General features: G+C 43.0%; 1 protein-coding gene across 2 annotated transcripts in view; it reads right to left on the minus strand.

Annotated features, from left to right (window-relative positions):
• Positions 1 to 13,777, minus strand: part of SRC (SRC proto-oncogene, non-receptor tyrosine kinase) — a 131,950-nt gene that overhangs the window by 12,531 nt on the left and 105,642 nt on the right. For both annotated transcript variants that reach the window (XM_082271234.1, XM_082271235.1), the window contains 3 exons: positions 9,613 to 9,762; positions 4,035 to 4,190; positions 2,524 to 2,703 (listed from right to left, as the gene is read on the minus strand). In XM_082271234.1, coding sequence (XP_082127360.1) covers positions 2,524 to 2,703; positions 4,035 to 4,190; positions 9,613 to 9,762 — 486 coding nt within the window. The remainder of the gene's footprint in view (positions 1 to 2,523; positions 2,704 to 4,034; positions 4,191 to 9,612; positions 9,763 to 13,777) is intronic.

A 13,777-nucleotide genomic window follows, 5' to 3' on the forward strand; every position in this document is an offset into this window, starting at 1 on the left:
TCTGCTCACTAGAGCTCTACTGCAGCAAAGTGGTTCGTTATCGTCTGGCGACGTAGACCTACGTCGCCAGACACACCCCTTCCTCGGCGGCGCGCGCCGCCGGAGGCTCGCTCCCGCTGTATTCAGTCACAGCGGGAGTCGGGCCAGGGGAGGAGCAGCTGCTCTTCCCCGATCGTCGGGGAATCGAGTCTGGAGATCCGCCCGCTTTGTTTACTCCTTTCTCCTAAGTGACAGGCAGGGTCAGATTGCAGGGTTCAGCATAGCTGAACCTGCGATCTGTCCTTGTGTCACTCAGTCACCTCCCCCCACACACGTTAGTAAGCACCAGGCATACATTAACCCCTCTCTCTCCAATAAAATTAACCCCTTCCCTGCCAGTGTCATTTTTACAGTAACAGTGCATATGTATAGCACTGATTACTGTAGTAATGTCACTGGTACCCCCAAAAGTGTCAAAAATGTCAGTCAAGAGTCCGATCTGTCAGCCGCAATGTCGCAGTACCGCAAAAAAAAAAAAAAAAAAAATCGCAGATCGCCGCCATTACTCGTTAAAAAAAAAAAAAAAAAACACCAAAAATGACAGAAATCTTTCCCTTCCTTAGTAAACGCAATAACTTTTGCGCAAACCAATCAAAATACGCTTATTGTGATTTTTTTTTACCAAACATAGGTAGCAGAAAACAAATTGGCCAAAAATTTTAAAAAATTTTGATTTTTACATTTTTTTGGGGGGGAATTTCATATAAAAAAAAAAGTGAAAAATATTGTTATTTTTTCAAAATTTACGCTCTCTTTTTGTTTATAGCGCAAAAAGTAAAAAAAAAAAAAAAAAAAAAAAAAAAAAAAAAAAAAAAATCGCACAGGTGATCAAATACCACCAAAAGAAAGCTCTGTTTGTGGGAAAAAAAAGGACGTAAATTTCATTTGGGTACGGCGTCGCACGACCGCGCAATTGTCAGTTAAAGTCGCACAGTGCCGAATCTCAAAAAGTGGCCTGGACGTAAGACAGCAAAATCCTCCGGTGGTAAAGTGGTTATAGAAGAGGCCCAGGAGGTGTCTTGAAGCGGTCATTACCAACAAAGGATTTTGTACAAAGTATTAAATAAACTTCAGTTAGCAGGTTACATTTTTTCCATGTGTCACTCCATTTTATTACACATAACTTCATTCTGAAACTTATTTGTTTTAGTTTCTTTGTATGTATGGATTACATGGTTTGTTATCGACATGTGGTGAAAATTTCATTTCAAAAGCACCATTAGAAATAGATTTACCTAGAAAAATGGTGACGTGTTCAATACTTATTTTACTCGCTGTAAATAAAGGAAAATCCAATGCTTTGAAAACTGATAAAGAAAGTTTTGGCTAAACTTGGGTTCTTATTTTTAGTTTTACCGGAGCATTTCTTTACTGCGGCAGGGTGGCTCTCCTGCGCAAACTGACGTAGACCTCCGTCGGTCACGCGTGGGAAGCTAGGGGGCGATTGTGCGCTCCCGCCCCCACTCTGCAGCGGGGAAGCCGATGCACGGGTCAGGCGGCTCTGATTGCCGCCTGACACCCGCGATTGCTCCCCGCTGAGAGAGAAGAACGGTCAGCTGTTGTAAACACAGCTGACCGTTGTTCTCTCTGGAATGATCATAGAGCTCATGTGATCCTTCTATATAGGATCACATGTCTCTATGGTCATTTTAGAAGCCACGTCCCCCCACAGTTAGATTTACTCCCCTAGGCTCACATTTAACCCCTTGATCACCTATACTGTTAACCCCTTCCCTGCCAGTGTCATTATTACAGTAACAGTGCATATTTTTAGCACTGATTACTGTAGTAATGTCACTGGTCCCCCCAAAAGTGTCAAAAATGTCAGTTAGGGGTTCGATCTGTCCGCCGCAATGTCACAGTTCCGCTAAAAATCGCAGATCGCCGCCATACTAGTTAAAAAAACAACAAAAATTACATAAAGCTTTCTCGTAGTTAGTAGAGTCAATAACTTTTGCACAAACCAATCGAAATACGCTTATTGCGATTTTTTTTTTTATAAAAAATATGTAGCAGAAAACAAATTGGCCTAAAATGTTAAAAAATTTAGATTTTTAAATTTTTTTTGAGAGAATGTCATAGCAGAATGTGAAAAATATTGTTTTTTCAAAATTGTTGCTCTTTTTTTGTTTATAGCTCAAAAAATAAAAGTCGCACAGGTGATCAAATACCACCAAAAAAAAGCTCTATTTGTGGGAAAAAAAGGACGTCAATTTTATTTGGGTACAGCGTCGCACAGCCGCGCAATTGTCTGTTAAAATAACGCAGTGCCGAATCTCAAAATATGGCCTGGTCAGGAAGGGGGCAAATCCTTCCGGTCTTATAGTGGTTAAACTGTATAAACATAAGTTCTTGTGGAGCTATAGATAGAAACAGAGGTGAAAGTGATCTGTAAAGTCATGAATAAATAACATAAATCCACTAGTGGGGCTGAGAGTTCTGCAATAAGTTATAAACCATATGCATTGGGTGTATCAGGCTTACCTCTGTTCATGTACTCGGTCACAATATAGATGGGCTCTTCGGACACCACTGCATACAACTGGACAAGTTTCTCATGACGGAGTTTCTTCATGACCTGTGCCTCCTGCAGAAAGGCCTCTGGGGACATAGTGCCTGGTTTTAGGGTTTTAATGGCCACTCGTGTAGTACCATTCCATGTACCTAGAAATAAATGAACGAAAAAGGTTACAAAAACCCCTATACCTTCCTCTTCACACTCTTGGTGGATCAATCCATACTTCTGCGATATGAACGTATGACCAGGCGTTCTTGACCATTATGATAATTCATTGTTTATTACATCACCCTTGTTCAAAGACACTGATAAATAGCCCAGATCCAGAGACGTTTCTTAGCCCTTTATCATTACCAAAGATGTTCTACAAGTATGGCGCTGTGGCATGCACAGTTGTACACACCAGTGTTAATTTTGGCAGCAAATTTCAATATAGTTTTAGTCCCATTTTAGTCTTCTGCAAGTGTTTTAGTTTTAGTCGTTTTTAGTCGACTAAAACGTCCAGTACATTTTAGTCGACTAAAACGTCCAGTACATTTTAGTCGACTAAAACGTCCAGTACATTTTAGTCGACTAAAACGTCCAGTACATTTTAGTCGACTAAAACGTCCAGTACATTTTAGTCGACTAAAACGTCCAGTACATTTTAGTCGACTAAAACGTCCAGTACATTTTAGTCGACTAAAACGTCCAGTACATTTTAGTCGACTAAAACGTCCAGTACATTTTAGTCGACTAAAACGTCCAGTACATTTTAGTCGACTAAAACGTCCAGTACATTTTAGTCGACTAAAACGTCCAGTACATTTTAGTCGACTAAAACGTCCAGTACATTTTAGTCGACTAAAACGTCCAGTACATTTTAGTCGACTAAAACGTCCAGTACATTTTAGTCGACTAAAACGTCCAGTACATTTTAGTCGACTAAAACGTCCAGTACATTTTAGTCGACTAAAACGTCCAGTACATTTTAGTCGACTAAAACGTCCAGTACATTTTAGTCGACTAAACGTCCAGTACATTTTAGTCGACTAAACGTCCTACATTTTAGTCGACTAAAACTAATTTTAGTTATCTATAATCGAATGGGTGTAGTTCAATTGTAATTTGTAATGCATTATTTAAGCATTTCTCTACAGTTTCCAAACTCATTATATACTACTGCTGGTCCTGGAGTGAAAAATCTAATCTGTTATTATTTATGGTATTAAGCTTTGAGCATGCACCAGTGTTAATTTTGGCAGCAAATTTCGATTTAGTTTTAGTTATAGTCTTTTGACTAAAATGCCATTTTAGTTTTAGTCGTATTTTAGTCATCTGAATTGTTTTAGTCGTATTTCAGTCGACTAAAATTATGTTAATTTAGTCGACGAAAACGTTTTAGTCAGTTTTAGTTGACAAAATTAACACTGGTACACACCAACAGTCACTTCAGTGAAGGAATGGAAGATGTGGTATTATCATGGAGAATACTTACCCATCCACACTTCCCCAAAGCAGCCTTGTCCCAGCTTGATCTCAAGGCGTAATGAGTCTCTAGGAATTTCCCAGGCATCCTTTGCCAAACCTTGAGTCTGTGGCTTGGACGTGGGACACACAGTGGTCAGCCGGTGACACAAACCATCTGCATGTTCTGGGGAGAAAACACAGAAAACCTTTTAGGGAGGGGTATTGTTCTGCTCAAAGAAAAAGCCAGTTAATGTTTATAGGTAAAATCTCTCTTCCAATCAGTCATTTCTGGACGTATACACAAATCCTGTAAACCCACTTTGATGACTTTTCCCTATAGGTAAGCCTAAAATAAGGCTTACCTATAGGTGCTGTAAATATCTCCTAAACTTGCACTGTTTAGGAGATATTTACATTGCATGCAGCCGATAACGTCATCGGCGCATGCGCTCTGAGTAAACGGCCGTCTGTGCCGTTTCTTCAGAGCCCTGTGCCGTGACTGGCGGCTCCCGCACGTGCAGTACTGACTCCGGCCAGTAATACAGCCAGAGTCCGCAGACCCGGAAGGAAGATGTGTGAAGATGGATGCAGCCGGCAGCAGAGACAATGCGGGCTTCGTTGCAGGTAAGCGTCACATACTATGCATACTAGCACATTATGCATTTACTTTGCAGGGGGAAAAAAAAAAAAAAAGAAATAAAAAGGAAGAGTATACTTCCTCGTTAAGACAGGAATTGGTAAAATATATTGGTTTTGCATCAATTAATATTATAAATCTTTAAGTTTTCGTTTTTTAAACTGATGTTTTATGTCAGTTTTTACTATTGACTACTGTAATCTCGTGGGATCTCAGAGAATTGCCGCAGAGAGGAGATGCATAAAGATGAATGGACTGACGGCACAATGAGCGTGCCGTGAATTGGGCAAAATATGTGCATGCGCCGGTGACGCTGTGAAAATGAAAAGTGCAGATTACAGGTGAACTGAGCAGGTTAGAGTTGATTGATACACAGCAATTTGTACAGTGTATATTACTGATTTAAACGGGGGGGGGGGGGGGGGGGGAGAGTTTACAACCACTTTAATCTAAATACAAGCACCTACTTACAACACCGGTCTAGCACTGTAGGGAGCATGGCGCTAACACGAACTGTATGGTATGCAATAATGACACATACAAAGTGAGAAAGTCAGCGCCAGCAGCCCCTAAAACGTGTCCCAACTTTAACACCCTTTGCCTTCTGAAATACTTCCTTTGTCCTCCTTCCGATTCCTGGACACTTGTATATGCAGGGCCAGCATGAAAAACAGCTGCTTCCTGAGCACTTCAAAGGTAACACTAGACCGTGAAATTGTCTTTCAAATCCTTTTAGCTTCTCAAACAGCGGCATTGTAGAAAAGACAACACATGGCCATCCCATCACTCCGTCTGCTGTCCAGTCCTGCCACACATGGCGTGTGTTCACTAGCACAGCAACTGAATGGAGCATCTTTGGGACAAAGTTTATGGGTAATTTGTCTGCTACTCAAAAATTCAACCATTTGCTAAAAATCACACAGAAAAAAGTTTGCTAATAAAAATGGCTGCCTCCAAGTAGTCCAATTGTGTAGCAAAACCCTTAGGCCCCTTTCACACAGGCTGTCTGATCAGAGAAACCTGATCGGACCCTCCAGTCTCCCCTATGGAGCGGCGGATGTCAGTGGACACATACACCCGCTGCCATCGGATGGTAACGGACAAGCTTTCCCTTTCCATCAGATTTCTCCATAGAGGAGAGCAGGACTGTGTCCATGTCCGCTCTGCATGGCAGAGAAGACACAGACCTGTCATCCGCCTGCTCAGCGGAGAGATCCCCTGCTAAGCAAACAGATTCCGTTTCGTGGAGGAGCCCGTGTGAAAGGGGCCTTAAGCATCATTTACACTATATTAGTGTGTAAACATGCACAAAAAAAAAAAAAAAAAAAAAAAAAAAAAAAAAATGCATGTCACGCTTGCGATGCCATTCATTGTTAATGAAAGGTGCAGGCAAAAACTCAAAGCTCCTAAAATGTGCATGAGCCAATTTGTCCTTGGGTGACTTATTAAAGGAGGTGTAAAGTCAGAAGGTTTTTTTTATCTTAATGCATTCTATGCATTACAATAAAAAGCCTTCTGTGTGCAGCAGCCCCCCTCTGCCCCCGTGATTCTCCCTCCTGATTAGCTGAGACAAAGCAGCAGCGCCATTGACTGCTACTGCTGTCAATGAGTCAGCTAGCCAATCAGGAGATAGAGGGGGTCGGTGCCCCGCGTCTGATTGGACACAGGGAGCTGTTACTCGGTTTGGGTGCCCCCATAGCAAGTTGCTTGCTGTGGGGGGCACTGAACAGGAGGGAGGGGCCAGGAGCACAGAAGAGGGACCTGAGAAGTGGAGGATTTGGGCGGCTATGTGCAAATCCACTGCAACAGAGCAGGTAAATATAACATGTTTTATGATCGTTTTAAGTAGGGCAACCCACAAAAAAAAAAAAAAAAACACGTATATGTAAAAAGAGCTGTGAGATTCTCTCCCATCAGAGACCGCTTCACATGCGGTATAGTTTAATCCTTTATTCTTCTAAAGATCATTAAACCGCAATTAATGTTAATATCTATATGGAATGAGTAGGCCTAAAGTGGAAGAAAAGCCTAACAGGATCAATCCTTAAAAAATGTTCCCTCCCCCCCTCCTCCTGCCTAACCTGTATAAAAAAAACAAAACTAAAAAAAAAAAAAAACAGTGATGTGGGCACTTGCACGTGATCCCGCAGTTTCTCAGTTAGTGTGAGGCTGCTGCAGGGGAGAGGAGGAAGCACCGTCAACGGCTGGGCCATGGGTGATGTCACATCTCTCAGGATTCCCAGCCGTTGTCGACTGCTCCCTGAGCAGGAGCTGCATGATCACATGACCAGACCGGAGCAGATTAAAAAGGTAGAGTACACAGATTTTTATTTAAACAGGTTAGATAGATAGGAGGAAGGGGAGGGAACATTAAGAATAGTTAGACCTAGGCTTTTTCTCTATTTTAATGAATGGAACAGGTACTACGGTGACTGATTCAAATCCCAACTAGGATCCTACAGGTATATGCAAGAGTCTGCATGTTCTTCCTGAGCTTGTGTGCAATTCTTCCGGGTAATCTGGTTTCCTCCAACACCCCAAAGATAGGTTGGTAGGTTAATTGGTTCCTGTTTAAAATAGCCCTACTATGTGTATGTATGCATGCAAGGTAGGGACCTTAAACTGCAAGCTTCTTGAGGCAGGGGCGAATATAAATATACAATATAGATGTTAAATGCTGCATAAAATTGTCAGCACGATATAAATAATGAATAAATAACTGCAGTACTGCATAGTAAGGGGACATTCCATTGCTAAATTAGTGCAATGGCACTACCCTACAACTGGTGGCTTGCAACTGCAGGTGCATAAACAGTTTAAAATATCATATTAAGATACAGACTGCAGTGCCTACGACCAACTGATCTAATACTACCAAAGCCCTTAAGAAGAGAAAGCCCAAATCCCCTGAAATGCGTTGGTTTTGATTTTTACCCTTCAGCAGGGGGGTCTCCAAACTCCCATACAAAAGGGCCAATTTACGGTTCTGCAGACTTCTTCAGCTGTGGCCATTGCGAGTAGAAAATGCTCTGGCATCAGTGGGAGTAAATAGCGCCTCAGACTTGAGGGTCAGGGGGTGTAAAAAAATTAGATAGCAACAGATCAGTCGGAGGAATAGTGCCCCATCATTGATATCAGGATGGCCCATTGGTGGGGTCAGTGGGAAGAATAGTGCCCCATCATTGATATCAGGGTGGCCTATTGGTGGGGTCAGTGGGAAGAATAGTGCCCCATCATTGATATCAGGGTGGCCCGTTGGTGTGGTCAGTGGGAAGAATAGTGCCCCATCATTGATATCAGGGTGGCACAGGGGTGGGGTCAGTGAGAAGAATAGTGCCCCATCATTGATATCCGAATGTCCCATTGTTGTGGGAAGAATAGTGCCCCATCATTGATATCAGTCTGTCCCATTGATGGGGTCAGTGGGAAGAATAGTGCCCCATCATTGATATCAGTTTGTCCCATTGATGGGGTCAGTGGGAAGAATAGTGCCCCATCATTGATATCAGGGTGGCCCATTGGTGGGGTCAGTGGGAAGAATAGTGCCCCATCATTGATATCAGGGTGGCCAATTAGTGGGGTCAGTGGGAAGAATAGTGCCCCATTATTGATATCAGGGTGGCCCATTGGTGGGGTCAGTGGGAAGAATAGTGCCCCCATCATTGATATCAGGGTGGCCCATTGGTGGGGTCAGTGGGAAGAATAGTGCCCCATTATTGATATCAGGGTGGCCCATTGGTGGGGTCAGTGGGAAGAATAGTGCCCCCATCATTGATATCAGAGTGTCCCATTGTTGGGGTCAATGGGAAGAATGGTGCCCCATCATTGATATCAGTTTGTCCCATTGATGGGGTCAGTGGGAAGAATAGTGCCCCATCATTGATATCAGAGGGAGGACTAGCGCCTCATAATTGGTGTCAGTGTGAGAAATAGTTCTCCATAGTTGGTGTCAGTGGAAGGTTTAGACCCCATCACTGGTGTCATTTGGAAGAATAGTGCCCCACAATTGGTGTCAGTGACAAAAAATAGTGCCCCATGGCGGTAATTGGAAGAAACCATGCCCCACTGTTGGAGTGGGAGGAATAGTGCCCCAAGAACCAGATAAAGGCAAGCAAAGAGCCACAGTTTGAAGACCACTGTCATACAATAATAAAGTGATCTCTGTTCTCCAACCAGCTTGAGTCTCCGAGATGAATTGACGTACGATACTCCTCACCTTCCCTCCACAGATTTTAATACTGGATGGAATTTGACAGACAAATTCTGACAAATACTCCCAAGCCTGAAAAGTGAAAATGAATGCAGCCATCACATTTAGGTTACTGGTAAGCTGCAGATATTACATTTTTGTTTTTGGGTTTGGTTACACTTTAAATATTTTTGCTCTCTGCATGGGTTTCTTCCCACAACTAGTAAGGGAGGCTTTGATCAGCTTCCTTTCAGACTAACCCTTGTATATGACTGTGTAAGAGGCTTTAGATGGTAAGATCCTTCAGGGTTGATCCTTCAAGGTAGGTCCTTCAGGATAGGTCCTTCAGGATAGGTCCTTCAGGATAGGTCCTTCAGGATAGGTCCTTCAGGATAGGTCCTTCAGGATAGGTCCTTCAGGATAGGTCCTTCAGGATAGGTCCTTCAGGATAGGTCCTTCAGGATAGGTCCTTCAGGATAGGTCCTGATGTGAATATTTCTATGCACTCTGTAAAGCTCTATAATCATATGGCAGTAAAGAACTAAAATAGATGTTTATTGCTCTATCATTGATGGCCTTAATTTCCCTAACAGTTGTTCTCTACTGCTGTCTCTGCCAAAGACTGAGACTTTTGACTCAATTAGCTTCCACCTTCAAAGCTGGCAAATAGCTGACACATTCTGACCTCCCCCCACCTCTCTGGCCTTTTATCCTGGAAAATACAGTCCCTTTTCCTCCTACATGAATTGCAACCAATGCCATCACCCTCCTGGATCTTACTGCTGTAATAGGCCACCAGCTGCTGGAGGTTGCTGAACTGAGTCCGAGATGTGATGTAGAATCCGCCACTGTCCAGCTTGCGAATCTTATAATGTTTGACGTTCAGTCCGCGGTTGGGATCGTAGTCTGATACAGACAGGCAATAAGCACCTAGAAGATGACAAAAAAAAAAAAAATGATTCTATACGCATGATATTGTATGCATCATTCATGTCAACCCAATTAAGAAAAATTATTATTGAGTACATTTTCAAACTAAGCTAGTAAACGTGACAGATTTTTTAAGTGCATGAAGTGAACTACAGATTTGCCAGCAACAGCAGCTTCTCCGTGTTTTCCAACTCAGCTGCATTTGGTCCCCATATAAGAGCCCCCGATTTAAATGAATGGATTCCCCCATTCACACAAATGAGGTGGATGGAGGAATCTTCTCCGCTTTGCTACTGTAGTCTGACAGTGGGGATTCCTACGATGTCCCAATACATTGATCAGCAGGGCAGCTAATTGATCAAATGAAAATATGCCAACATTCCCATTCAACAGAAGTTGATCAGGATATGGCATAGATGGATCAAAATTCAAACGATCCCTGCTGAACTGGCTGGATTGCGATCCATCTATGGCCAGCTTTATTGGACTTTCTACAATTTTACCTACTAACCTTCTAAATCAATCTCCTCTTATATTCTCTTTATACTTCTTTTAGGTAGTGAAGACATAACAATCAAGGCTACTTAGGGCCTCTTACGGGCCACTGTTGTAAAGGTAACTACACTATAAATCTCCTTCAGATTTACAGTGCCTTGCGAAAGTATTCGGCCCCCTTGAACTTCGCGACCTTTTGCCACATTTCAGGCTTCAAACATAAAGATATAAAACTGTAATTTTTTGTGAAGAATCAACAAGTGGGACACAATAATGAAGTGGAACAAAATGTATTGGATATTTCAATCTTTGTTAAATAAAAAACTGAAAAATTGGGCGTGCAAAATTATTCAGCCCCTTTACTTTCAGTGCAGCAAGCTCTCTCCAGAAGTTCAGTGAGGATCTCTGAATGATCCAATGTTGACCTAAATGACTAATGATGATGAATAGAATCCACCTGTGTGTAATCAAGTCTCCGTATAAATGCACCTGCACTGTGATAGTCTCAGAGGTCCGTTTAAAGCACAGAGAGCATCATGAAGAACAAGGAACACACCAGGCAGGTCCGAGATACTGTTGTGGAGAAGTTTAAAGCCGGATTTGCATACAAAAAGATTTCCCAAGCTTTAACATCCCAAGGAGCACTGTGCAAGCGATAATATTGAAATGGAAGGAGTATCAGACCACTGCAAATCTACGAAGACCTGGCCGTCCCTCTAAACTTTCAGCTCATACAAGGAGAAGACTGATCAGAGATGCAGCCAAGAGGCCCATGATCACTCTGGATGAACTGCAGAGATCTACAGCTGAGGGGGGAGACTCTGTCCATAGGACAACAATCAGTCGTATACTGCACAAATCTGGCCTTTATGGAAGAGTGGCAAGAAGAAAGCCATTTCTTAAAGATATCCATAAAAAGTGTTGTTTAAAGTTTGCCACAAGCCACCTGGGAGACACCAAACATGTGGAAGAAGGTGCTCTGGTCAGATGAAACCAAAATCAAACTTTTTGGCAACAATGCAAAACGTTATGTTTGGCGTAAAAGCAACACAGCTCATCACCCTGAACACACCATCCCCACTGTCAAACATGGTGGTGGCAGCATCATGGTTTGGGCCTGCTTTTCTTCAGCAGGGACAGGGAAGATGGTTAAAATTGATGGGAAGATGGATGGAGCCAAATACAGGACCATTCTGGAAGAAAACCTGATGGAGTCTGCAAAAGACCTGAGACTGGGACGGAGATTTGTCTTCCAACAAGACAATAATCCAAAACATAAAGCAAAATCTACAATGGAATGGTTCACAAATAAACATATCCAGGTGTTAGAATGGCCAAGTCAAAGTCCAGACCTGAATCCAATCGAGAATCTGTGGAAAGAACTGAAAACTGCTGTTCACAAACGCTCTCCATCCAACCTCACTGAGCTCGAGCTGTTTTGCAAGGAGGAATGGGCAGATATTTCAGTCTCTCAATGTGCAAAACTGAAAGAGACATACCCCAAGCGACTTACAGCTGTAATCGCAGCAAAAGGTGGCGCTACAAAGTATTAACTTAAGGGGGCTGAATAATTTTGCACGCCAAATTTTTCAGTTTTTTATTTGTTAAAGTTTAAAATATCCAATAAATTTTGTTCCACTTCATGATTGTGTCCCACTTGTTGATTCTTCACAAAAAAATTACAGTTTTATATCTTTATGTTTGAAGCCTGAAATGTGGCAAAAGGTCGCAAAGTTCAAGGGGGGCGAATATTTTCGCAAGGCACTGTATGCCTGCCTAATTTCATACTATGGATTGCTTGGGTAAATGTAAAGAAGACGAGCATGCACAGCTTGCATGGTGTATGGTCAGCTTTATATTTGCTTAACATGTAAAGCAGTGTCATAATCCAGATTAGCATATGTTCTAGCTCCCATAGCTGAAACAATACTGGACACCCTACTCGGTAATTCTATTCTCATTTTGTATCATTTAAATGGGTCATACATTATTTTGATGCGCCACAATCGATGTGTGGACCTCATGTTGACATTGTACCGCTGAAATGAGCATGTGTATGTACATATCTACAGTACTTACCTTGTATTTGTCAAAACCATCATAAAAACACATTGAACAAGAAAATGCAGCTGCAGCGAGAAGTACTGTAGCTGGTTACAGTGTAGACTTTGTAGCTACAAAGCACAAGTATTTAGCGTGTGCACCCTGAATCTCAAGAATGAGCACTCTTCTGACATCCAACAGAGCATGTGCTGATCTCAGCCACTGCTGTGGCAGGGGAGGAACAGCACATTGTACATGCGCGGTTGTATGTGAAAAGTAGAGCTCTTGTTCTTTACATACTGGGGGCACACCTTAGATCAGTGGTTCTCAACTTCTGCCCTCAGGACCCACTAACAGGCCAGATTTTAAGTATTACCTTGGGGAGATGCAGACAAAAATACTGCAATCACTGAGCAGCAAATTATATCACCTGTGATGTATTTCAGTTATCTGCAAACCTGGCCTGTTAGTGTGCCCTGAGGACAGGAGTTCAGAACCACTGCCTTAGATGCTGGTGAAAAGCCCAGGATTTCTTCCGTGAGATTCTGCACAGGACTCGCTGTATATTTCTTGTTCACAAGTTGTAAAAAAAACAGCAAGGTTATAATAATTAGGCCAAGGATTACATTCAGTAGGGGTAGCATGTAGGGCAATACATATAAACTATAGGAAGAAAAACAAAGTACAGGCATACCCCACTTTTAAGTACACAATGGGACCAGAGCATGTATGTAAAAGGAAAATGTACTTAAAAGTGAAGCAATACCTTTTTTCATTTCTCAATGCATGTAAATACACTAGCTCTATAGGAAATCTTGGTCAGCTTGACATGGCACTGCTCCCAAACCGCAAGTGGCAAGGACACCAAGCTTGGGGAGCATGTTAAGGGGATCCAGGACTTTGACATGGTAGATTACCTAGGCAAGCTGGCTGGCCATAAATAGGATATGTTCAGTGGTGAGATTCAGCCGGTTCGCACCGGTTCTATGGAACCGGTTGCAAACTTTCTGCAAGTTCGCAGAAGCGGCTGAATCCCTCTAAGCTGGCGGCCAGGGAGCAGCAGAGCAGTGCGCCCCGAGGCAAAGCCCGCCCATTCTGTGACAATAGCGAATGAAAACTCGCTATTGTCACATGGATTCCCCTCCTGGCCAATCAGGGAGCGGGTCCTCCTGCTTCCTGATTGGCCGAAAGGCAAACGCCGTGCCATTCGGCCGAGGAGGCGGGAGGACTGAGGAGACGCGGGGAGCCGGCGACCGAAGAGAAGCTGCTGTGATGATCGTCCTTGAGGTAAGTAAAGGGGTCTCGCGGGGGGGGGGAACGCTGGCACTCTGCATTGATTGTGGGCAATGCTGTGGGCACTCTGCATGATCATTGGGGGCAATGCTGTGGGCACTCTGCAGTGATCGGGGGCAATGCTGTGGGCACTCTGCAGTGACTGGGGGCAATGCTGTGGGCACTGTGCATTGAAAGTGGGGCA

The sequence above is a fragment of the Pelophylax lessonae genome, assembly GCF_965119305.1.
Source record: "Pelophylax lessonae genome assembly, chromosome: 11".
Taxonomy (NCBI): Eukaryota; Metazoa; Chordata; class Amphibia; order Anura; family Ranidae; genus Pelophylax; species Pelophylax lessonae.